Source organism: Mauremys reevesii, linkage group 13 (genome assembly GCF_016161935.1).
Source record: "Mauremys reevesii isolate NIE-2019 linkage group 13, ASM1616193v1, whole genome shotgun sequence".
In the NCBI taxonomy this organism is placed as follows: domain Eukaryota; kingdom Metazoa; phylum Chordata; order Testudines; family Geoemydidae; genus Mauremys; species Mauremys reevesii.
In genome coordinates, this window is record NC_052635.1 from 39115547 (window position 1) to 39140979 (window position 25433).

The 25433-nt window shown below is 42.1% G+C and overlaps 1 protein-coding gene across 5 annotated transcripts in view; it reads left to right on the forward strand.

Annotated features, from left to right (window-relative positions):
• GNAS (GNAS complex locus) overlaps positions 1-25433 on the forward strand; it is a 236215-nt gene that overhangs the window by 90108 nt on the left and 120674 nt on the right. For 2 of the 5 annotated variants that reach the window (XM_039497954.1, XM_039497956.1), the window contains exons 2-3: positions 4899-4971; positions 20550-20579. In XM_039497954.1, the coding sequence (XP_039353888.1) occupies positions 4899-4971; positions 20550-20579 (103 nt within the window). Of the gene's footprint in view, positions 1-1241; positions 1328-4898; positions 4972-20549; positions 20580-25433 lie in introns of those variants that run through there. The other 3 variants (XM_039497955.1, XM_039497957.1, XM_039497958.1) reach the window with 2 other exon arrangements.

A 25433-nucleotide genomic window follows, 5' to 3' on the forward strand; every position in this document is an offset into this window, starting at 1 on the left:
GGCTGCTCTTACAGAGTGAGGGGGGCCCTGGGGAGACGGGCCTGGGGGAGCAGGCCTGTAGGGCCACGCACCAGCTGCTCTTACAGAGTGAGGGGGGCCCTGGGGAGATGGGCCTGGGGGAGCAGGCCTGTAGGGCCACGCACCGGCTGCTCTTACAGGGTGAGGGGGGCCCTGGGAGACAGGGGCCTGGGGGAGCAGATCTGTAGGGCCACACACCGGCTGTTTTGGGGGGGGGGGGGCTGGGGAGGCAGGGGCCTGGGGGAGCAGGTCTGTAGGGCCATGCACTGGCTGCTCTTACAGGGTGAGGGGGGCCCTGGGGAGACGGGCCTGGGGGAGCAGGCCTGTAGGGCCACGCACCTGCTGCTCTTACAGAGTGAGGGGGGCCCTGGGGAGACGGGCCTGGGGGAGCAGGCCTGTAGGGCCATGCACCGGCTGCTCTTACAGGGTGAGGGGGGCCCTGGGAGACAGGGGCCTGGGGGAGCAGGTCTGTAGGGCCACGCACCGGCTGTTTTTTGGGGGGGTGCTGGGGAGGCGGGGGCCTGGGGGAGCAGGTCTGTAGGGCCATGCACTGGCTGCTCTTACAGGGTGAGGGGGACCCTGGGAGACGGGCCTGGGGGAGCAGGCCTGTAGGGCCATGCACTGGCTGCTCTTACAGGGTGAGGGGGACCCTGGGAGACAGGGGCCTGGGGGAGCAGGCCTGTAGGGCCACGCACCAGCTGCTCTGGGGGTGGGGGCTGAGAGGACAGGGGCCTGGCCCGACTGTGTAGGGCCCACCCATTGGCTCTTTTCTCCGGAGTTAGGGGAGAGAGTGGCTGGGAGGAAGGTTTAGGCTACTCTCCCTGGGGTGGCCCTAGGCCAGGAGGAGGGGGTGTTGTGGGAAGTAGTTCTCTAGGGCCATTCAGTTTCACTGAGTAAAGGGGAAGGCTTGGGGAACCTGGGAGAGACAGGTCTATAGCACCATCCATTGGGGGAGCCCGTGAGAAGAGTGGTCTGGGTGGAGGGAAAGGGGGAGAAACAGGTAAGAGCTCTTGCAGGTAATGGACTGGAGGAGGCCTTGGGGAAAGCTCAGGTACAAGTGGGTCTGTAGGGATGCTCCTTGGGTCCTGACAACCTGACCCTGTGTAAAGGGGTGCCAGGTGCAGGAAAGCAGTTGGGGGTGAGAGAGGGAGTCTGGAGGAAAGCAGCTGTGGGAAGATAAATAGGTCTGGGTAAGGGTCTTGGGGGCTGGGAAAAATCAGGGCTTTGAGCCTAGAGGGAGATATGGGCAAAACAGCAGTCCAGAAAGAGCTAGTAAATCTTCAGGGCCTACCCAGGCTCCTCCTAATAGGTAAGGGAGGGCACAGGGAGTAGTGGGGGAAGCAGTTATTCAGGGATGAGCATGTCTACAGGGCGACTCGCTGATCCCACTTACTGTTGAGGAGAGAGGAATTAAATGGGCTTGTTGGGGTGTGGGAGGGGAGGGGAAGGGAGATCTGGAGGAACTCCCCCTTTTTGAAATAGGGGATGGGAACAGGGAAATGCACCTTACAAGCCAGGCTGTGGAGGAGAGAGATGGGAAATGGATTTTTAAGAAGGGGGATACTGTGTTGGAAAAGAGGATGGGGAAGTGGTTGGGGAAGGGATGTTAATCCTTGAGGGGAACAAGGAAAGGGATTGGGTGTGTGTGAATATCTGTGGTGGGGAAGCTGTGAAGTGTAATGTCAGGGTTGTGGTGGGAAACAGGCTGTTTTTCAAAGGGTCATGGACATGTACTCTCTCCTCTGTCATGTTTGTTACCATTATTATTATTATTTTCTTGTTGCAAATCTAGTTAAATGTTATGTGTTCTGGGGAGCATTTATGGCTTGGTCCTCTCTCTCTCTCTCTCTCTAAACATCTAAGACTGGATTATTTGCATATGTGGTATTTTTGAGCAGATAAAATTAGAAATACAAGTTGAGGTTTATAGGGTGGTGAAGGCCCCAAAATTACAATAAAAATATTAATGAAAAAATGTACCTGGGACAGGCATATTGTTCTGAAATGTTTTTAAAATGACATGTTAAACATGAGATGTTAGCAAATTCAGTCACTGTAGAGTGTATTGCTTGTGAATGTATGAAGGGTTTCTTTTTGTGTGGAGGAGAGGTTGGCCCTGGGTAAAATTGAATAAGTTCTGTTATGAAATAACATCTTAGTATTTTTGCGGGGAGGGGTGCAGACTTGGATATCCTCATGAGTAAAATCTTTAAAGTGCCGATTTAGAAGAAGAAAAGAGGTTTGGCATAAATGGAGAAATAACCAGAAGAATTATTTGTAGCATCCACTATGCTTATGAGTCTGTCAACATTCCCATAGAAGACCCCTCTTTTCAGTACAATTTGGCTTTCAGTCTGGGGGAAATTTCAGCCAGAGATTCAGGAGACTGACTGTTATATAAATATTCACACAGGAAAATCCTATCAAATTAGTTTGTGTAAGTAAGCCACAAGATTTCAAAAAATAGAAGACATTTGGTTGTGATGTGCTTTTTTGTCTTTGGCAACAAAAAATGGCTCTGATATCTATAAATGAAAACTTGTAGGCTCTTTATAATAGTTATAAGGCCTCTTCATGTTTTTTTTGTTTTTTTTTGAAATGTGAATGACCCAGATGTTGAGAAATACAGTAGCTGTCCTGTATTTATGTGAAATCCATAACACACATACCTTAATGGTAAAATGCTTGTATCTGTGTATTATTGTCTTATGCTTATCCACTTTTGCAGAGCACTTGAAATCTATAAATGAGAAACTCTAAGTGCAAAACGTTATAATAACAGTATGTTGAGAAAAATATTAAGAATAATACAGAGTACCTAAATACGTTCCATTTGATGGATCGATAATACTGTTCTTAGGCTCCAGTCCAGCAAACCTATATATGGTTACCTTTACTATCATGAGTAGCCTTCCTGAAATCAGTAGGACTACCCATGGTGGTAAAGTTAAGCACATATGTAAGCGTTCACACTACTGGGGCCTTTATGCGTCCCTGTTGCTCCATAATGAGCTACACATTTTAGGAATGGGCTCATTCAGAGCAATATATAAAGCTTCAACTTGGTCCACTGATGTTCTGTCTGGTCCAAAGAAGCCTCTAACTCCATGGAATGTCAATTACACATATTATACTCTGTTTTTACTCTTAAAAAAATAAAACCTAGAAAAGGAAATTAAGAAACTGGAAGTTAAAATCTGTCTGAGGCAATCATTAGGAAATTCAGCATTAGAGTTGAAATTCTGTTATTAATTACTCTGTGTGTAAGTATCTCAGCCGATACAACATTCACTGCAATACATAGGTTATTTCCAGGTGTGGAGACAACCCAGTTTCTCCTTTAACTGAGAATGTTCATGTTTTTGATTGGTTTTGCTCCCTGTCTTATCAGACGGCATGGTTGCTTTTTGTTGGTGGGGGGGATATGGTGGTTACCTAGATGCAAAGTTAGGGACAGAAAATATTCTTAACTAGTGAAAAGGGGAGAAAAGAGGTGAAAGATTTTGGCATCTGGGCAGCAAAATGTCCAAAGAGGCTTGTTTGGAAGGAGGGCAGGGCTATTAAGGACTTGGGTGGAAAAAAAATCCAACCTTTATGATGGAAGGCAGAGGTGAGTGTCCCTGTCAGAAAACAAATTTTGAAATATAACTACTAAAATGCAGTTTTGAACGTGAGACTCAAAATGGAGGCTTGTGCTGTCAGTGTGTGCTAGGGAAGGCCTGGCATCCTAGAAACACAAACGGTGCTTCCATGAACCCATCCTACAAAGGTCTTTATGCACTTTCTCTTAGTGAGACCCACGCTTATGGCAGGGGAAAATAAGCAGCCAAAGGATGCTAAAGAGAGCATCTATGTGTATAATTCACTAGGACAAGGGGTTTTACTCTGCAAAAAATGTCTGTCTGCTTTGCACAGAGAGCCACCGATCTGACTGTGTGGATGGCTCAATTGGATTTTGTTGCTGAAGCCCTTTAGTATGCAGGAGGAGTGGGTACAACGTGCAGACTGGAATGGGAGAAAAGGGGCTTTCTCCATAGCCTAGGCTCAGTGTGTAGGGTGGGGGAAAACCAGAAAGGTACTGCTTATAGGAACCTGACTAAAGTGAAGGGGCTTTCTCTTCAGTTTATGGTGTGTGTGGGGGTGGGAGAAGACAAGAAGGGTTGCTTACAGGATGCAGACTGGAGAGGGCTTTCTCTGCAACCCATAGAGTGTGTGTGTGTGTGTGTGTGTGCGCGCGCAAGCGAGAGAGCAGTTTGGAGCATGTGGAGAGAATAGGGGAGGCTTCTTACAGGATGCAGACGGGGGTAGGAGGAGGGAGCTTTTCTGCAGATGTGTGGGTGGAGGGGTCAGAGGGACTGCTTTCCTTATTCAGATGACAATGTCCATATTTTGCATATTGAGTGGTTAAATTTCAGTGTTTGTATGACAGGAGCTACATTTAAGGCTCAAAAATTTTGAGGATCTAACTGTAAAATGTTTTTGCTTCACATGGATTTAATTGACTCGACCTTTCTCTCCACCAGAAAGTGGTGACCAAATGAGAAGATTCAAACTTGTCAGTGTTTTCCCCTTCTTTCCCCCCCCCCCCATCTTAAAGTTGCCCTGTCTCTTCCTCCAAACCACCAGCCTGCTTTTAACATTGACACTAGAAATAATGGACAGTGAAATCTTCCAAGTTTCAGCTCTGACACATGACTGGAACTGGGCATTTATTTTTAGCCATGTCTGCAGTTTCCTATGGCAGTTACTTTTTTCTTTCACTTTTCACTCTTGTACTGAGTAATCCAAATTTTTTGGATTTTGCTCCTGAAGAGAAGATTCTTATGTGCTTCTGCATCACTCATGCTTCCTTCTGAAACTGATTTACTTTCATTTTCTAGGTGCTGGTGAATCTGGTAAAAGCACAATAGTCAAACAGATGAGGATCTTACATGTGAATGGATTTAATGCTGAGTAAGTGCATTCATCTTTTTCACTCCATACCTTAGGAAGTGTGTACCATACAATAGTGGTTGCTTTTGTGTTATATCCAGTATATTTCCTTCTTAATGTTATGACTTTGAGAATTTAGCTGTGTATGTTTAGATGGGAATAATCAATGTTATGTGCAGTTTATCTGGAAGAAGTCAGACACTAGTAATAAATAAGTGACATTGCTATACAATGATTTTATCAAGGCTCTGTGTACCAGACTTGATTAAGACTAAGATTTTTTTTTCCACTGCAGTTTCTTTCATAACATGGCTGACACTGATTTACCTCTGCTGTAGCACATTGATTCATGCTGCTGTAAACATTTTCTCTTGTTAAATTCTGAACTACAAAACAAATGCAGTCTTCTTTATTTCGAACAAGGAGCTTATGTTTCAGTATCTTCATTATATACTCTGGTTTGTGAGGTTTGGGGATTCTGGGTTTGATTTTCTTTCCTCTTCCTGTGTGTGTTAAATCCTGTGGCTTAAAGCTTTCTGTATTTACACTTATTTATATCTGTGAAATTATTTGGCAGTATTGATGGGGAAAGTATTAGGCATAAAAAGTCATTCTTATCAATAGTTTAGTTTTTAACTTTACATATAGTTAAAACAACTTTGCAGCTTTATCTCAATGCTATATCAAGTTGTTAATAATAATAATAATTAGTCTTCTGTACCATTAACTGGACCAAAAAAACCCAACTGTACCTTTTGGTTGCGAGAGGTTTTTGTTTTCTAATTTTTCACTTAATCCTATTAAGGGGAGATAAAGATTCCTCCTGGCTTTTGTTTATGCTTACAGACAATCTCTGCTTGAGAAAGGTGTGTGCTGTTAGAAGTACAACGATTCCAACTTAATTTCTGGGCATTGGAATTTCAAAGCCCAGCATCTTTTTGTTAGATTGCGTTGTAGCCTCATTATACTTTTTTCCAAAGATAATATATTTTTCAGTTGTGTGATATTTTGTCTTTCAGACAACATAATTTAGTATGTGAATCTTCTGTCTCAGAGGATTAGTTAGTTTTTCAGTAGATAATTCTTCAGTAAGAACGTCTGAGCTAAACATCCAGCCAAAGAACCTGGACAATACTTCCTCCTAATCCCCAAATGCTAGTTCAGCATAAGGTACGCATTCTCTTGGAAGAAAGTTTAGACTGATTGACAATAAATAATATCCTACACTATGACCTTTTTAGCTGCTATTTGTAAAGAATATTTTCTCTTTGCCCAAGACAACAGTCTCTGCCTAAGGGCCCAATCCTGCAATATCTTACTCATGTGAGTAATCTTTATTAATTTAATTTGACTAGTCAGGGGGGTGGAGGATTGTAGGATTTGACCCTGACGTAGGATCAGATGCTGAGAACTGCTAAGCATCTGCAATACTCAGCAGTTGTAACTTCCATTGACATTAATGGATATCTTTCAGAAATTGGCCCATAAAACGGACACAGATTAAATCTACTAAAGATATTAATGGTTGCAAAAATGAGATGTTGCTAGTGAGTAATGAGTGACACATTGCCTTCATACATTCCCTCTATCACTAATAAGTGTTGGGATGTTTAGTTACATGGAAACCACAGTAGAAAAGCATACTGAATGTGTGAAAAGCATGTTGTGTGGCATCTAAGTTTTTTAATTGCTACCAGAAGAATAAATAAATCATAACTTACCCTTCAAATGTTAGGGGGAAAGATATGCTTAAGCATGGTGAGGACCTTGCAGATTATGCACTAGTTCCTTAAATTATTTATATTTTTCTTAAAGTGAGTTAATTGCTCCCTACACCTTCTTCCTTGCCCATCCCCCTGCAACCTACCCACTTGATTCCTTGCCAGATTTTCAATATATAAGTAGGGGTTTAGTTTTCTCGCCTGGTAAATTAAACATTAATTTTTCTTATTTATCATACCAGTCCCATTAGAAAAAAGTCAAGGATAAACTCAGTCAGATATACAACAACAAAATAAATAGATGTGATGAATGACTTGTGGAACTCATTGCCTTGGGATGTAGTGATGACCAAAAGTATAACTGGGTTCAAAAAAGAACTGGATAAGTTCCATGGATGTCAGGTCCTTCAATGGCTATTAGCCAAGATGGTCAGGGATGCAATCCCATGCTTAGTGCAACCCTAAAACTTGGGCAGCCAGGAGTAGAAGATGGGATGGATCGCTCCAACGGCCCTGTTTTATACATTCCCCCTGAAGCTCTGGTACTGGCCACCATTGGAGACAGGATATTGGGTTGGGATGGACCTTGGGTCCGACCCAGTTTGGCACTTATTCTTATGATAGGTTGTTTGTAAATGCTGTAATACATTGTAAGTAAGGAGTTATTCATTAGTGTAATTGTCCATTGGAAGCCCTTCTGCTGTCTAGTATGGATGTGGTTTTAAATCTTTTCCAGTGATGTAGGTTAACCGTGTGGCTTACAAGAAATCCAGGTTGGTAATACTGTTGAAAACTTGGATGTCTTTGATTTGGTCACCTCTGTGATCATGTGATACAAGCAGAAAGAAAGTACATCTTGTCAAAAATACCGCATATGCTTTCAGAATAAATGAAGTAGGTATCTTGGTGGTGCAAGTTTTTTCTTTGGTCAGATATTTTTAATTTCTGCTAATTAAACTTTCAATGCTAAGTTTGCTAGTTTACTGCAGCAATTTTTGTATTCTGCCTTTATTCTATATTTGTGGTTTTCAGCTTGTGGTCCACGGACCCCGGAGGGTCCAAAGACAGCCTAACATTTCCAAAGGGGTCTGCACCTCCATTTGCAATGTTTTAGGGGTCCACAAATGAAAAAAAGTTGAAAACCACTATTGTATATCAAAGGCAATTGTATCTGAGCACTCAGCTAAACTTGGCCTTGAGTCCTGTGTGTAGTGTATACTCTGGTTTCTTTTCAGATTCTAGAAATCTTTTGCCTATTTAACTAGGTGAAATATTTATTTTATTTTTCACCAAACTAGAAAATTGTCCTTGTGGAATTCAAATTCTTGATTGTTTGTTTTAGCTAATTAGTTATTTGAAGAACGGTGAGGGTTTTCCAAGTAATTAAGATGTTTAATTGTTAACTGCGTTGAGGTGAATTTGAGGGTGGTTAAAGTTTTTTAGCTAGGTGACTACAGCAAAGACTGCTTCAAAAAAAATCAAACATAGATCTTATAAATTATGGTTGTGAAGAGAAAAAATGTTTTCCTTTTGGGAGGGGGATAAAGCATTGTGGTATGGGTGAACCACTTCTGTGATATTGGGGAAGCAGGACAAGGTCTGTAATAGAAAGTGATTTGCATTGGCATAAGTGCTTGCAATTCTTATAGAGAGTATTAGTTGCATCCAGAGCTCATAAAATATGAGGGTTGGAAGGGACCTCAGGAGGTCATCTAGTCCAACCCCCTCTCAAAGCAGGACCAATCCCCAGACAGATTTTTGACCCAGATCCCTAAATGGGATCCCCCTCAAGGATTGAACTCACAACCCTGGGTTTAGCAGGCCAGTGCTCAAACCACTGAGCTATCCCTCCCACCCTGTAGACTGACATATCCACACAGCAGTTACAGCATGGGCACTGGGAGTACATGCTTCCCCATGCTGCCTTTCCACTGTGCCTCATCCTTGACTAGGAGAAGCCATCTTTAAAGATAGTTCAGACACCATCCCAACCAAATCCTTTGTGCCTCCACAAGACTGCCAACAATGGGGCCCCTTGTGATGTAGTAAGGGTTTAAAATTGGCACGTAATAGCAGGAAGCCTGTGACTTCCCTTCCTTCCCTCCTTAATATTTTGAAACTGTATTTTCATAAGAATACTGCAAAGGAGCAGGTCTGTGCTGCTGCATGTTGCATTTTTCCAGCAACTAGTAATAAAGTGAAACTGATATGATCCTTCTCTCTTTGACTTTGCTCCTCCTTTGGAAGCATTATGTGCAAGATTTAATATATCAGCCTCAGTGAAACAGGAGGGAGCAAACTGAATGGAGAAAATGACAAGGGCAGACAGAAGGAGGGGTTGATTTAGGGGTTAAAAATGGTGTTTTGTTGACAGGCGCTGGAGGGAGGGTCGCTATCATGTGTGACTTCAGAAAGGGAGGAATAAATGGGGAATGGGCAATTTGGAAAAGCCTTATTAAAAAGAGGAGAGGTTGAAATAGTTCAACAGAAATGAAACCAATGCTGGAAATTAGGTGTTGAAAAAGAGACACAGGAAATCAACTGGGAAAAGTGATAAATAAGGGCAAGATGGCTTTCTAGTTAGTAGACTTGGGTTGTTTTTCTGGCTCAGTCAGTCTTGCTGCAAGACCATGGATAGATCAAGTAGCTCCTCTGTGCCTCAGTTTCCCCATAATATATATGGGGATAATTCTTAAATACCTCATGCTTAGTTTACTAATATTTTAAAGCACTTTATGTAAAGCTTGATAGAAATGCAAATTATTTTTTAAAGATAATAGGAGAAACTGGCCTAGTGAACGGGGGAAACAGTAGATATGATATATATTTTGATTATTAGTAGGGCTTTTGACACAGTCCCACATGACAGTGTCATAGACTAGGGAAATGTGGTCTAGATTGGGGACACAGCTGATTGGAAAACCATACTCAAGAAGTAGTTATTAGTGGTTCATTGTCAAACTGGGAGAACACATCTAGTGGTGTCCCTCTGGGGTCTGCCTTGTTTCTGGTATTGGTACCATTCAACATTTTCATTAAGGACTGAGGTAACGGAGTGGAAAGTGTGCTTATAAAATTTGCAGATGACACCAACTGGAAGGGGTTGCAAGCACTTTGGAGGACAGGATTGGAGGTGTTTGGAAAAAAGACAAAGATCAGTTGTTCTCAGTGTCCGCTGGAGGCAGGACAAAAGTAATGGGCTTCATCTGCAGCAAGATAGATTTAGGTTAGATATTAGGAAAACTTCCCAACTATTCCAGAGCATAACTACCCTTATAGGTTTCCAAGGAAGATGGTGGATTTGCTGAGGACAGGTTAGACAAACACCTGTCAGAGATGGTCTCAGTGCAGGGGGCTGGACTAGCTTACCCTTCAAGGTCCTTTCCAGCAATGCATTTCTATGAATCTCTGATTCTGTGATCAGAATTCAAAATAAAGTTGACAAATTGGAGAACTGGTCTGAAATCAACAAGATGATATTCAGTAAAGCGAAGGTACTACACTTAGGAAGAATCAAATGCGCAAATACAAAATGGTGAATAACTGGCTAGGCAATAGTACTGCTGTATAGGATCTGGGGGTTACAGTGGTCTAGAAATTGACTATGAGTCAACAATATGATCCATTTGCAAAAAAGGCTAATACGCTGGGGTGTATTAACAGGAGTGTCGTACATAAGACACAGGATGTAATTGGTCCTCTCTACTCCGCACTAATGAGCCCTCAACCAGAGTACTATGTCCAGGTCTTGGGCGCCACACTTCAAGGAAGATGTGGACAGAATTCAGAGGAGAGCTACAAAAATGATAAAAGTTTAGAAAACATGACCTATGATGAAAGGTTAAAAAAACTGGGCATATTTTGTCTTGCTAAAAGAAGACTGAAGGAGAACCTGATAACAGCCTTCAACTATGTTAAGGGCTGTTATAATGAGTGTGGTGATCTATTATCCTACCTTCAGTGGAAATGGAGAACAAGAAGTAATGGGCTTTAATCTACAGCAAGGCAGATTTAGGTGAGATATTCAGAAATACTTTCCAACTATAAAGGTAGATAAACTCTGGAATAGGTTTCCAAAGGAGGTGGTGGGCTCCCAATTGTTGAAGGTTTTTAAGAACAGGTCAGACAAACATCTGTCATGGGTGGTCTAGGTGTACTTGGTCCTTCCTCAGCATGGGGGGGCAGACTAGATGACCTCTTCAGGTCTCTCCCAGCACTACATTTCTATGATTCTTTGAAACAGAATTGAATAGCTTAGTTTTTAAGGCTGTCAGACAGATTATATATGAGTTCCTCACTGCAATTTTTTTTCAAAATAAAATTGAATTATAAACCTATCCAATCCCCTAAAGTTTTGGAACGTTCTCTTTTTGTCCTCTTCCCCACACCCAATTTTAAAATAGTTTGAGGGAATGTGGAGATATTGTCTGATACACAATTTAATCCTTGTTTGTACACTCGTCCACTAGATCTCAATCATTTCACATAAGCCAGTGAATGACAGAGTGAAAAACTGTATAGTCACTGTCAACCCAGACTGGATCCAAACAAGTGATTTTACAAGTAAATTGGTCCACAATACCGATTCCCCTCGACCATCCAGCTCCCCAGCATATGCAATCTTTAACTAATTCTCCAAACCTATCCTTTGAAATGCATTTTTGAACAGTTGATATATAAGAATTATTGGGATTTTGTTTTCTAAATGTTGGTCTTGGGTTTTTTTTTTTTGGTTTTTTTTTAATCACAAAATAAACCAAGACAAAGGGAAAGAATAAAGCAATTATAACTAAGTCATTTAGAAGGAAGAGGGAAATCTTCCTTACAGATAGGATATTACACATGCAAACATTGTTCCTGTGCCTTCACTATTTGTTTCAGACGGTGTACAAGAATCATTTTTTCAGAATGGTTTTGTCAGTGCATTGCCAGGAAACATAAAGTGACTTTAGTAGATTCCTTCCTATTAACAACAGAAACAAGTTTTCTGGTGGCCAAGTAAAACTCACAAGTTGTTCATTTTTTGAGCCATTTAGGGGAAATAGCCTGCAAACTCTGTGTTTGTGTGTGAGACTGTGGGGTTTTCTTGAAGAATTTTCAAAACTTTCTTTCCAGCTGAACAATTAGTCATGGGTTTTGATAGGGGGGCCTGTGTTGTGGAAAGTGAGATACGGGGTGAATCAATAGGGGAGGAAGAATTTATTTCAGTTTAGTGTATTATAAATCTTTTCTTAAAAATAAACGTGGTTGTCTTTCGATAAGGCTACTTAACATAATAATAAACTGGCAGTGTATCAGCTGAGTAGATATTGTGATTAAAACTTTGTCCTGCATATGTCTTGCGATGGACACAACACTGTTTATAAAAGCTAAACATTGTCTTCAATTTTTTTTCAGTCTGATGGAAGACAGTTATATCTGATGAAATAAAAAACTCAGTTGTTAGGAACCTGAATGTTGTGTTAAGGTGAACTTTTTATGGAAAACATTTTAATTTCGGGGGGGGGGAATCACCCTTTTAAGGAGACAGCAAAACTCAGTCTTGTCTCTTCGGCCTTGCCTACCCTGGCAAGTTTCTGCACAATAAAGCAGCTTTCTGCGGTGTAACTCCCGAGGTGTACACACGGCCAAGCTACTTAGTGCGCAAAACCACCCTGATGAGAGACGTACGGCTCTCTGTGTGGGGGCTACAGTGCTGCGGTGCCAGTGTAGACATCGTAGTCAATTACAGCGCTGCGTTTGGCCTCCAGGAGGTGTCCCACAATGCCTGTTCTCGCCTCTCTGGTCATCGGTTTGAACTCTACTGCCCTGCCCTGCCCTCAGGTGACAGCCATCAACCCCACCCCTTAAATTCCTTGGGGAATTTTGAAAGTCCCCTTCCTGTTTGGTCAGTGACGTGTGCAGTGGTCACAGTGCATCTTTCCAGGTGACCATGCCTGCTCAACTCATCAGGCAGTCCCCTGCTTGGAGCAATGCCAAGGTGCTGGACCTCATCAGCATTGGGAAGAGGAGACTGTCCAGTCCCAGCTGTGCTCCAGCCCTAGGAATTCTGATCCCCTCAGACAGATTTCATGATGCATGACAGAAAAGGGCCACGACCGGGACATACTGCAGTGCAGAGTCAAAGTGAAGGAGCTGCGGAACGCCTACCACAAGGCGCGGGTGGCAAACTGCTGCTCCGGTGCTGCGCCCACGAGCTGCCAGTTCTACAAAGAGCTGGACACAATGCTCGGTGGAGACCCCATCTCCGCTGCGAAGGCCACTGTGGATACTTCAGTGGCTCGCTTGCCAGTGGAGAGTGGACCGAGCCAGGAGGTGGAAATCTTGGACGAGGATGTGGAGGCGGAGGGGGACCCGGAGGCAGAGGATGACTCGGAGCTCAGAGATGCATGCAGCCAGGAGCTCTTTTCTACCCTGGAGGAGGCTAGCCAGTCACAGCTGTTGGAGCTTGGTGAAGGAGAGGAGGCCCCTGGTAAGTGGCTTTGATTTTGGGAATCACTGAAGCAAGTTGTTGGAGACAGGAGGGTTACAGAAAGCAGGCTTGTGTCTGTATGATGCGTGTACCACCACATGCCTAGTGTGAGTGGCGGAACATGGTGTTGATTGACTCCCGCACTTCATGGGAATCTGCCTCAGAAATCTCCATGAAACTCTCATGGAGATACTGGGCAATCCGCTGCCGCAGGTTCTTTGTCAGAGCTGCTTTGTTTCTTGCCCCATTAAGGGTAACTTTCCTGTGCCACTCTGCCGTCACTGGCGGTGGTGGGGGAGGGAACTATTGCCACACACAGATGAGCTGCATAAGGGCCAGGGTGGAAGCCGCCGTCCTGGGGAAGACCCTTCCTTGATTTCCTGCTCACGTCAGCAGCGAGATATCTTCCATAATGAACACAGCCTGTGGAAAATGTGGGGACAATAATGATTATAAGGCCCCTCCCACAGTACTGGCTCTCCCCAAGAGCCACATGCCCAGTGTACAGTACAGTCCTGGAACACTGATTTCTTCTGCCCCTGCGGTTACTCACCATTTTGGGAGTCTTGTGGCTCATGTGTGCTTGCCTGGGATTAGCCAGTTAGTGACAGGTATGTGAATAGTGGCTGTTTTTTAAATTACTGAGTCAGTGGTCGGTGTGCAGTAAACAATACTGCTTTATGTAAAATGTTGCATTTTTGGCTTCGCAGATATGACCTTGGGAGCCCAGCCTCCCTCTTTGTTATCGCCAGTTGAATGGCTGCACAGAATCAGAAAGCGGCCACGAAGAACTAAAGAGGACTTCCTGTACTCCGTGGCGGAAAAACAAGAATTGAAGGAGTGGCGGGACAGCGAGAAGAGGGACTGAAAGGAGAATGCAGCATGCCAGAACGAAGCCATGGAGCGGTTTTTAAAAGTTATGGAGCGCCAAGCGGACACACTCTCTAGGCGTTACTAGTACTACAAATTGAGCAGCTCCGCCCCCGCTCTCCCCTGCAGCTGCTGTCACAAAACTCTTTCCCATGTGCCCCAGACACTGCCAACACACACTTATCAACCTCCTGGCTCCAGTCTGTACCCGTTGTATTCTACTCCTGCCCTGTTACAGTCCAGCCCTGTGGACTCCCACTACCCACTTCACTCAACATCCATCTCTCTGCAGTTTAGCCCTGCTGAAGTACAGTACCCGTTGCACTGTACTCCAAAGGATAAGGTTGCATATGATACCTGGACTTACACAAATGTTTAACCGTCCTGGGACCTCACCTCCTCCTGGGACCTTCCTTTCCCCTACACAGTGCTGAGGGGTTTTGTTATTTGTCTCTCTCCTGCGGTTGTTGTTTTTTAATAAAAGAATTGTTTCGGTTTGCAAACAATCTTTATTCCATTAATTGAAAGCAAACAAAGCCCTGCAAAGCAACAATTTTCTTAAACCTTAATAGTGCATCGTCTGCACCAATCACAATCACCTCCTAGCATTACAAGCACTGCACTCCTGAGCATAGCAACAAATATTAGCAGATTTCAGCTTCAAATTGCTGCCTCGAGACATCCCTGATCCTTATGGCCCAGTGCTGTGCCCCTCTAATAGCCCTGGTCTCTGGCTGTTCAAATTCAGCCTCCAGGCACTGAGCTTCAGCGGTCTGGCCCTGAGTGAAGTTTTCACCCTTCCTTTCATAAATATTATGTAGTGTACAGCATGTGGCTATAAGCATAGGAATATTGTCATCGACCATGGCCCACCTCCCATATAGGCAGCACCAGCGAGCCTTTAAAAGGCCAAAGGCACATTCAACAGTCATTTTGTACTTGCTCAGCCTGTTGATGAACCACTCTTTGCTGCTGTCAAGGTGGTCCGTGTATGGCTTCACAAGCCATGGCATTAACTTGCGCTACGTTGATCTTCTGGTCTGGGAAGAAAGTCCCTGCTTGCAGCTTCCTGAACAGGCCAGTGTTCCAAAACATGCATGCATCATGCACCTTTCTGGAGCAGCCTGTGCTAATGCCCGTGAAATGCCCACGGTGATCCACAAGCGCCTAGAGAACCATAGAGAAGTACCCCTTCTAATTAATGTACTTGGCTACGTGGTCTGGTGCCAGAATTGGAATATGCATGCCATCTATCGCCCCTCCACAGTTAGGGAAGCCCATTTGTGCAAAGCCATCCACAATGTCACGCACGTTGCCCAGAGTCACGGTCTTTTGGAGCAGGATGTGGTTAATGGCCCTGCAAACTTTCGTCAACATGCGTCCAACGGTCGACTTTCCCATGCCGAACTGGTTAGCGACTGATTGGTAGCAATCTGGAGAAGCCAAGCTTCCACGGTGGAATCGCCACACACTTCTCCAACGACAGGGCAGCTCTCATTCTCATGTCCTGTGCCGCAGGACTGGGGCGAGCTCATCACACAGTCCCTTGAATGTGGCTGCAGAACTTTCGGATGAGGAAAGCCACTGCTTGGCATCCCAGATGTGCATGACAATGTGATCCCACCACTCAGTGCTTGTTTCCCAAGCCTAAAAGTGGCGTTCCACTGTGGTCAGCACTTCCGTGAACACCACAGGCAATCTCATGTCGTAGCTACTACATGTGGCGAGATCAATGTCGAACTCCTCTTGCCTTTGTAGTTTAAGGAATAACTCCACTGCCACTCGTGACGAGAGCGAGCAGCATATTGGTCAACAGTGTGGGATCCATTCCTGCAGACTGAAGAGGCAGAATGCACAGTACACAAATCATTGAAAGAGGGTGCCAAATGTGGACGGAAGCACATGGGTTGCTGGGATGCAAAGCAATGCATCACTGGGCATTGGGACAGGGCCCAGGATGCCCCATGACCCCTCTGCCTTCCCACAACTCTTAGCAGCAGAAGAGAAAGAGGTGCTCTGTGGGATAGCTGCCCAGAGTGCACCACTCCGAATACCACTGAAAGTGCCACAAGTGTGAACACGCTATTGCGCAGGCAGCTGACAGTGTGAACACACAACAGCAGTTTCCCTTCAGCGCTCTCTGAGTGGCGCTGTAACTGCCGGCGATGTAACTCTGCCAATGTAGACGTACCTTTCATCTTTCTTGGTGGAGATCTTGAAGGACATTACATTTAGCCTTTGAGTCGCAATCTGAGCTGGGCAGTTGTTCATGTCATTGTCTTTAGGCTTTGACTTCCAAATCAACTGTCTCTTTCACATTCTTAGAAAGTTAGCATTGAAAGCAGGTGCTGTGTGGATCTTGAATTCTGAGTTGGAGGGAGACTTCCTTTGAAAGGGCTACACATGCCGGACAAGAGAATCTCCTTGTAGGAGAAGTATATGATCCATATGCCAAGCTCATCCTTCTGGAAGTGCTAATACTTCATAGCGTCTGCCTTGTGCGTCACTTAATTTGGTCTGCAAACACTAATGTCCTCTTGGAAATGAACATAAGTCTGTAAGGGCTGGATCCAACGCCCACTAAAATCAGTGGAAGAACTCCCATTCATTGAGTGCAGTGGGCTTTGAATCAGGCTCTAAGAATTGTCAAATACACTGAACTGTTATTTGTATTCACTTAAAATACAATAACGTGCAGACAGCTGACACACACACATTTTGAGAGTTCCTTAAAAACGGAGAGTCCTGTCTATTTCTATCAGAATCATGCTGCTGTGTAAAGGCTTTAGTTTTAAAGCACACTATCGAAGAAAAGATTCAGGCTTTTTTTCTTTATTTTTAAAGAGATATTGCTTGAAAGAATGTTTTATTTGCAAATTGATTGTCTTGGTGATTCATTCTCCCTCAGAACATTTGCTAGATTTTGGTTGCATATGAAAGAATAACAGCGTTTTCGATGGCAGACTATGCAAATTTATTTATTTGGGGGTGGGGGGAGAATCCTTCTGGTAAAACAGTAGTTAACACTGCCAATTAGCATTGTCACAAGTAAAGAACTGTTTGTCTTTTGAATTATTGTTCCTGGCCTTGTAACTTCACATTTGTACAATGGTAATCTCTTCCTTTAAACTATATTTACATACGTCACAAGCAACTTGATTTATTAGGTCTTTATTGCATATTAGGAGGACTGTACAAAAATATAGCATTTGCTGTCCCTTCAGTTTTGAGGTTTAAATTTCACTAAAGCTCTTTAAGTATGCATAGGGAGTTTTCAATCTAGTACAGAGCTTTGGTGTTAGAGTTCTAGAGGGCAATGCTTATGATTACAAATAGTGGAATAAGCATGACTGATGTCATCTGAGAACCAAAAAGGAAACATAAAACAGTCCTTAAAGATTAATGTCTGCTGAAAATAAATTGCAAACTGTTCTAGAACTGACTTTGTGTGTGTGTCTTTGTTTTTTGTTAATTACTTTTTGCCAATGGTTAAAACTAAAACAAACTTCAGTGGTCTGTATCTCATGACTTTCCAAGGATCTCTCCTCTTTCTTCCCCCATACCAAAAAATCACCTACAGCTGCAGTAAAAATGTAGCTAATTCAAAACATGTTTTTGAACACTTTGAGAATGATTGATTGGAGCAAAAATACTCAGAAAATATCAAGGTCTAAACGGGATGTAACATTTTTCAAAATTATCTGTCCCCCTGTCCATAATTCCCGACAGTAAATTTTTGCAATGTAACTGTAGAGCAGAATATTGTCTTCCTAATCTGTTGCACAACAACAATCTAAAGCTGTATCATCAAATACTGCTACAAAACACAGAGCTAAAGAAAAGAGTCACTGGTCATACCAGAGTTACATGTAATCTCCTCATATCCCAAGCTCTATCCTGAAGAAATATCTGCATGTCTTGCTTCCTCCTACCAGCCTCTTATCGTTCCCTCAAGAATTTGACCAACATGCTGCTTGTTATATTCCTTCTGTTGCACAGAGTCTGTGCCCGGTTTCAATTCCTGTCTCATCAGCATCTCACCATGAATGTCCTTAGCTTTTTATTTGTCCATACCCTTTTAAATGGGCAGACCAGAGGGTAATCTGATTCATTCTCTCTCTCTCTCTCTCTCTCTCTCCCACAAATGTTTTCTCAGTTAAAATTGCTGTCTTCTTGGCATTTCTTGGTTGGAAAAAAATAATACTTTTGTTCATAGACAGAGTCTTCCTGAGCTTTCCAGCCTCATGGAGTGTTGCATTTTTACTTTTAAAACCATGCATTCAGATTTTTATAACCCTTTGAGTCCCTCCATGTTTCAGCAGAAACTCCATTTTTCTCTGTCCTTAATCAAGCATAGAATTTCAGTTAGAATTTTCCCAGGAGAAAATCTGTTTCTCGAATTCCAGTGAGCTGATCCTGTCAAAGATGCTTTATTCATCAATACAATCTCTTTACTGTATGCTCCTTCAAACTAAATATCTGAATGGCTTGGCTTCTTGCATTGGTTGCTATGTTCTGTACACAAGGAGTTTCAAACTTGAGGGTGATGATATGATTATATTATACCATTTCTGTTGGTCTTTATGGTGGATTCAGTGTTGATGATGAGGGAATAAATTGCCATAAAGCTTGCCAACATGTTGGTTTCAGTTTTTGTGCATCCTTTCAGGATTTCTCGAAGATAGCGGCAAGCATAATTTAATGCCTTGGAGTCAAATATGCAGCGGAGCCTGCTGAGATTAAGCTCCATCTTTATTTTCAGACATGTCTTGCCTTTGTATGTTAGGGGAACATAAGAATAGCCATCCTGGGTTAGAACAATGGTCCGTCTAGCCCAGTATTCTTTCTTCCAACAGTGATCAATTGCAGGTGCTTCAGAGGGAATGAACAGAACAGGGCAATTATCACATGATCCATCTCCTGGAATCCAGACCCAGCATCTATCTGGCAGTCAGAGGCTTAGGGACACCCAGAGCATGGCATTGCATCCTTGACCATGCTGGCTAGTAGCCATTGGTGGACCTATCTTCTGCGAACTTATTTAGTTCTTTTTTGAACCCAGTTATACTTTTGGCCTCACAGTGTCCTCTGGCACCAAGTTCTACTGGTTGACTGTGCATTGTGTGAAGAAATACATGCTTATGTTTGTTTTAAACTTGCTGCCTATTAAAAATTTCATTGGGTGACTCCTGGTTCAAGTATTATGTGAAGGGGTAAATAACTCTTCTTTATGCTCTTTCTCCATACCATTTGTGATTTTTGTAGATCTCTATCATATCCCTCCTTTCCAACAATCCCAGTCTTTTTAATCAGTCCTCTTGTGGAAGCTGTTCCATACCCCTAATCACTTTTGTTGCCCTTGTCTGCACCTTTTCCAATTCTAATATATCTTTTTTGAGAGCAGGCAACCAGAACTGCATGCACTCTTCAAACTGTTGGTGTATCATGGCTCTATATAATGGCATTGTGATATTTTCTATCTTATTCTCTGTCACAATGGTTGTGCAGGCCACATCTCTAATGAAGAACTGAGGCAGAGCTAAAAATAAATAAATTGTACAGTCAAACCTCAATCATCCAAAAATCTCAGTAACTAAAACAAGGGCATGTCCACTGATAAGGATTAATTGCATTGAAAATTCCCTCATTTACCCAGATTAATACAATATCGCCTGTTCTATTCAGATAGTTGAGGTTTGACTTGCTGGTGCACACATGAGACCTTAACTTAATACATTCACAATAGCAGCCCCCTTTTAATCATTAGTTACATGTTTTGCGTTTAGATGTAAGTACATAGTTAATTATGATTGGATGCTCTTTACAGTTGGCCTAGTTATTTACAATCAACAGTACTTACAGGTACATTTTTGGTAGCCACTGGACAAAATTCTCTACTTTTTGAACAAGATAATTGTGGCATATCTTGACCAGGTATTCTGCTTTGTGTAAAATGTTCTTGTATTGGGATTGTGACCTGATGGATTAGCTACCTCTTTGTTTACTGTATTCTCTAAAGGGTTATTAAATAAGTCACTGTGTTCGCTTGTATTTTTAGTCGAGGCACGAGAAAATAATCATCTGTCCCTGCTGCACCTTTGTAGACTCCCAAGAGCACTGAGCTAATGGAACAGTGGAGGTGTGGAATACTTCCTTCTGAGGCTTCCAATGCTCTCAGGAGACATCACATTTAGCCCTGAATAGCAGCCTAATAGCTAGCTAAGGGATTTTCCATACAATTTATTCATATGATTTTGTCACTGCCTTTTTAACTATTGTGATTCAAATACTGTCCCTAGATACAGGTTCCACACCCCCACATGCACACGAATACACTTTAATGTTGTACTCCAGCTATTAATAGATTATTTTGATTCTAAATAGAAATTTTTAGAAAATGTTTAGATTCAATAGAAAACATTTGTGTAGAACATTGTGGTTTTGATTGCAGTAGGCTGCTTTCCTAGGTTTGCATCTGGGACGATGGTCTACTCTTATCTCTCTTGGTTTTTTATTTTCCCTTCGGTTTTTTATAGACGGTGTAATGGGACACTTGCATACATGATGTAAGTTCAGCAAACTGTGCGTATATCTATTTTTTAACCTTGATTTAAGTAGTTTAAAAATACACATGGTAGCCAAGTTTGATTTACCATGTCAATACTGTGGGAAAAATGAAACTACTTAATTCATTTCATGAATTAATTTAATTACATCAAGTGATTGGTAGAACAACTTAGATATTTTGTATTCTAGCTCAAGTCTTTACGGCCATTTTAAGTAAAGACCCAAATATATATCTAGTATGTAATAATATTATTAAAATATAAGCAAAACTCCCTAACTGTAAAGCAATAGGTCTCAAATATCAGTTAATTGAAAAATCCTTTAGTCATATTAAATATATAATTTTTGTACTTTTTTGTTTTCTATATCTGTCAAGTGAATACATACTAGTAATATAGCATCTGTAAGGTTCCCAAAGCACTTTATAATGCAAAGTAAGTGTTAACCTCTTTGCGCTTCTGTTTTCTTACCCGTAAAATGAGGATAAGTGAATTACTCAAGGTCACTCAGTAGGTTAGTGGAAGAGCTGGCAATAGAATCCATGGGCCAGTTCTGCTCTCCATTATGTATCAGAATGGTGTACTTGGCTCTGGGACCATTGTGACTTCTAGACATCCTGCCCCTTTCATCTATTTTTTGCAACAGAAGGGTATTTTTAAGGTTTGTAAAAAACATCCCCATAGGTCAGTGTCCATTTAGGTGCACTGTTTCCTATGTCTTGTACCTCCCTTGCTGCAAGATATGTTAAGTATATTGCTCAACCTTGTGGAGGTTCTGATTTATGGCAGTAACTCTGATTTTTGTAATTTTGGCTGAATGGTCAGTGATTGAATTATATTGACAAAAATGTGTGTTTTCAGTTATTTCTAAAAGTTTATATTTTCAGAATTTGGGGTAGGAAAGGCTAAAGCTTCACTAGCCAAATCTGAGTGTAACAAAATAGTTTGAGAAAAATAGATTACTTTTAAAAACAAAAAAAAGTTAAACTGATGACTTGTAAGACATGACCATTTTGGATGGCTGACTCAAAGGAAGAAACTTGGTTCGGAATAGGCAGAACTATCAAGGAAAAATATGTACCACAAATAAATATTACCAAAAAATTACATTAAAAGAACATTGTTAATGTTGAAAAGTCAAGCAGTCAGAACTTAGTAAATTGCAGAAGTAAGGTTGCCTATGCAACCTTAAGTTGGCCCCATTGTGCATATGCAATATTTATAGTCATTTAAGTACATAATCTGCTGTTTTTTTCCACAGGAATCCTGCCTCATTCATGACTCACCTTTCAACTTCTATAGCTAGGGCCCTACCAATTTCACGGTCATAGGATTTAAAAAATCATAGATTTCATGATTTCAGCTATTTTATTTGTAAGGGTCTTGACCCAAAAAAGGAGTTGTGGGTGGGGGTCAGGTTTTGGGGTTATGGGGTTTTTTTTGTTTGTTTTTGTTTTTTGCAGTATTGCTACCCTTACTTATGCGCTGCTGTCCTTACTTATGTGCTTCTGCATTCTGGGGAGCTGGAGAGCGGCGACTGCTGGCTGGAATCCCAGCTCTGAAGGCAGAGCTGCCGCCAGCAGCAGCAGCGCAGAAGTAAGGATGGCATGGTATAGTATTGCCACCCTTACTTCTGCACTGTTGCCTGCAGAGCTGGGCCCTCAGTCAGCAGCTGCCATTCTCTAGCTGCCCTGCTCTGAGGCAGCAGCGCAGAAATAAGGATGGCACAGTATGGTATTGCCATACTTACTTCTGCACTGCTGCTGGCGGGGTGCTGCCTTCAGAGGTGGGCGCCTGGCCAACAGCTGCCGCTCTCCGGCTGCCCAGCTCTGAAGGCAGCACAGAAGTAAGGGTGGAAATACCACAATCGTCCCTAAAATAAACCTTGTGACTCCCCTGCAACTCCCTTTTGGGTCAGGACCCCCAATTTGAGAAATGCTGGTCTCCCCTGTAAAATCTGCCTAATATAGGGTAAAAGCACACAAAAGATCAGATTTCATGGTGGGAGACCAGGTTTCACAGTCATGGCTGTGAATTTGGTAGGTCCCTACCTAGAGACAAATCTCCTTCACTACATAACCCTGATTCATTCCAAGGGCAGGTCTGTTCTGTGAACAGCCCCATCCTGGCCCACAGCCGCTGTCGCAGGGAAAGTCCAGCTTTGTCCCTATAGCCTTGGCTGGAGGGAGCATGCTCAGTCACGTTGTAGGGATGGCACATATGCAGTCTGCAGTAGGAGTTATGTGAGGGTCAAGCATGTTCAGTGAGGGAATCTTCAGCTTTTAATAGTTAAACTCTAGCAAGTCTCAACTGAGCATGTGCAAACTGCGAGATTCTCCACTCCCCCAAAAGCTAATACCTTGGCCAAATTTGGGTGGATTTTAATGGGGCCAGCAAAAGGCACATTCCTCACACAAAGACCACCCCAGTCCTGCCGTATTTCAATTCCTAGCTCAAAAGCATGAGGGCACTAGAGCTTTCCAAAGAAAAGTTGCCAGAATTTTTTTAACATTGAAAAACAACATATCTTCTCCAGCCTCAACTCATATGGCTGAACTCTTCTGGCTGAAATTTTCAGAAAAAAAAATCAGCTTGAGACAGACACCTGGCATGGAAAGAAAATTTCAGCCCGTACAAAGTTATAAGCAACTGAAAACAGAGTTTTATAGTAAAGAGTTGTCAGGCAACCTTAGTAATAAACCAGTCTTGCCTATAATATATCTAGACATTTTTTTTAAGTATTGTAGAAATGTGATGCAAAAAAGATTACTGTTTTTTAAAAAAATCAAGCTTTATTTGCCTTCATTTATTTTATTACCGGTACTTAAGGTTTATGATTATCTAGAATGTTCCATATTGCTTCTGTGTTTTGCCTTTACCCACACTGGACAGCCTCGGAAGTAATACTTAATTCCTACATAATGTCTTTCATCAGAGGATCGCACTGTGCTGTGTAAAGACAAGTGATCCTATCTTTACCACAGTTGAAGGTAAGAAGGTAGAAGAGATGTGAAAATGATTACATTTAGTAAAGTGGTTTTTGACCATTTTGCATTCTTCGTAGCACCTCAGAGTATGTTGCAAGAGCATGGGCAGAATTTTGTGGTCAAATTTCTTTTCTTTCTACAACATCTGGTGCCTTGGAAACATAAGAGGAATGAAGGAAGAAAAAAGAGGTGGAGATAAAAGGAAGAAACATTCTTAGACCTTTGCTATGAGAAACTAACATTTTTAAAACCAATTACTTTTTGCTATCAAGTGTGTAGACTTGAAACAGCAATGGGTTATTTTCCCCTAGCCATCCCAAAAGAAGACTAAGGTCCTAGTCATTTGGGTCATAAACAGAATCACTGTAGCAGCTCTTCATTTTGTAAAGCAATAGACTTCTTCATAGCATCCCTTCTGTTAAATCTGGGAGTGAAAACCCCAGGATATCTATTAAATACTGATGTTACTCCTGGAAGTAATATGCACAATGATTCGTAGTGGGCTAGTCTTCAAGATTCCAACCTGCCGTTACTGTTAAGGCCTATTGATTACTTCAGTTGGACTCTCCATGTATATGGGTCTATCCTCATTCATAACAGATTGCCGGGTCTTTGCTTTACTGAGCAAAATTCAAATTGGCAGGTGACATTTGGGGGGCCTTAGTTTCCCTTAGTGAAACTAGATGCAGCTATTTTTCTATTCCATTCATTCTGGACCCTCTCTCTTTTTTCGATATGTCTCGCTTGTTGCCAGGCAACCTCAACAGTACTAAAAAATGAAGTGAGTGGTGTTACTGAAAATAAGATGCCTTCTGACGGGCATGAATGATGAGTCCCATGAGAGATGGGCTGGACAGTGGAAAGTTTGGAACTGGTGTTCTGAAACAGTTAATATTTAGCACCTATGTAGTGCTTTATATTTTCAAAGCACTGTATAAACAATCATAGGATTATTTAATAAAGGGGTATTTTTTCCTTTCAGTGAAAGATGAAGTCAGTTGCTTTTATCCTTCACGCAGCTGAGAGCAGAATTCAGTCCCAAGGGGCGGGAAATTGGTTGGTTTGTGTATTTCTTTATTTGACAAATATTGACTTCCTATGTTTCTAATTGAGCTTTAAATTAACATGGAGAGTGTTGTTGTTGATTTCTTTGTTGATGCATTAGCATCACTGATGTCAGCTGCAGAACAAATTTAACTGAGACTACTAAACGGATGGTATACTGCAGTTCATTTAAAATATTTAGAATCCAGAAGATCTTCCCAACTAGAACATAAACTAGACATATGTAGGTGAAATTTAGGGCCTATACTGCTAGACTGTGCTCTAGTTCAGTGGTTCACAGCCTGTGACCTGCGGACTCATGGCAGTCCACAGACTGTCTTCGGAAACTGCAAAAAACTTCGACTGAAAACTGACTGAAAGGAATTCAACTATATGTACAGACAATAGATTTCCAAAGGGTCCGCACCTCCATTTGAAATTTTTTTAGGGTCTGCAAATGGAAAAAAAAAAGTTGAGAATCACTTCTCTACTGGTTACGAAGTAGTAGTTTTTATTTTATTTTTTATATTCTTACCATCTCCTAGGTGGAAAACTGCTTCAATATGAGCAGCAGGTGTTCTAAATCTTAAAGGCAGGGATAGCTTGGCGAAGGCTGAAGCTGATATTGAAAGAGCTGGTTTGAGCAGGAACCGGCAGTTATATCATCTTAAGGCCTGTATTGTTTTATTTATTTTGAATTAAAATGAATATAATCATCACACACAAACAACCACATGAAAAGAACATTATTAAGGTTGTAAAGTGAAGCATTCAGAAATGAGGAATGCCATAATTAAGGTTGCCTCTGTAACCTTAATTCAGC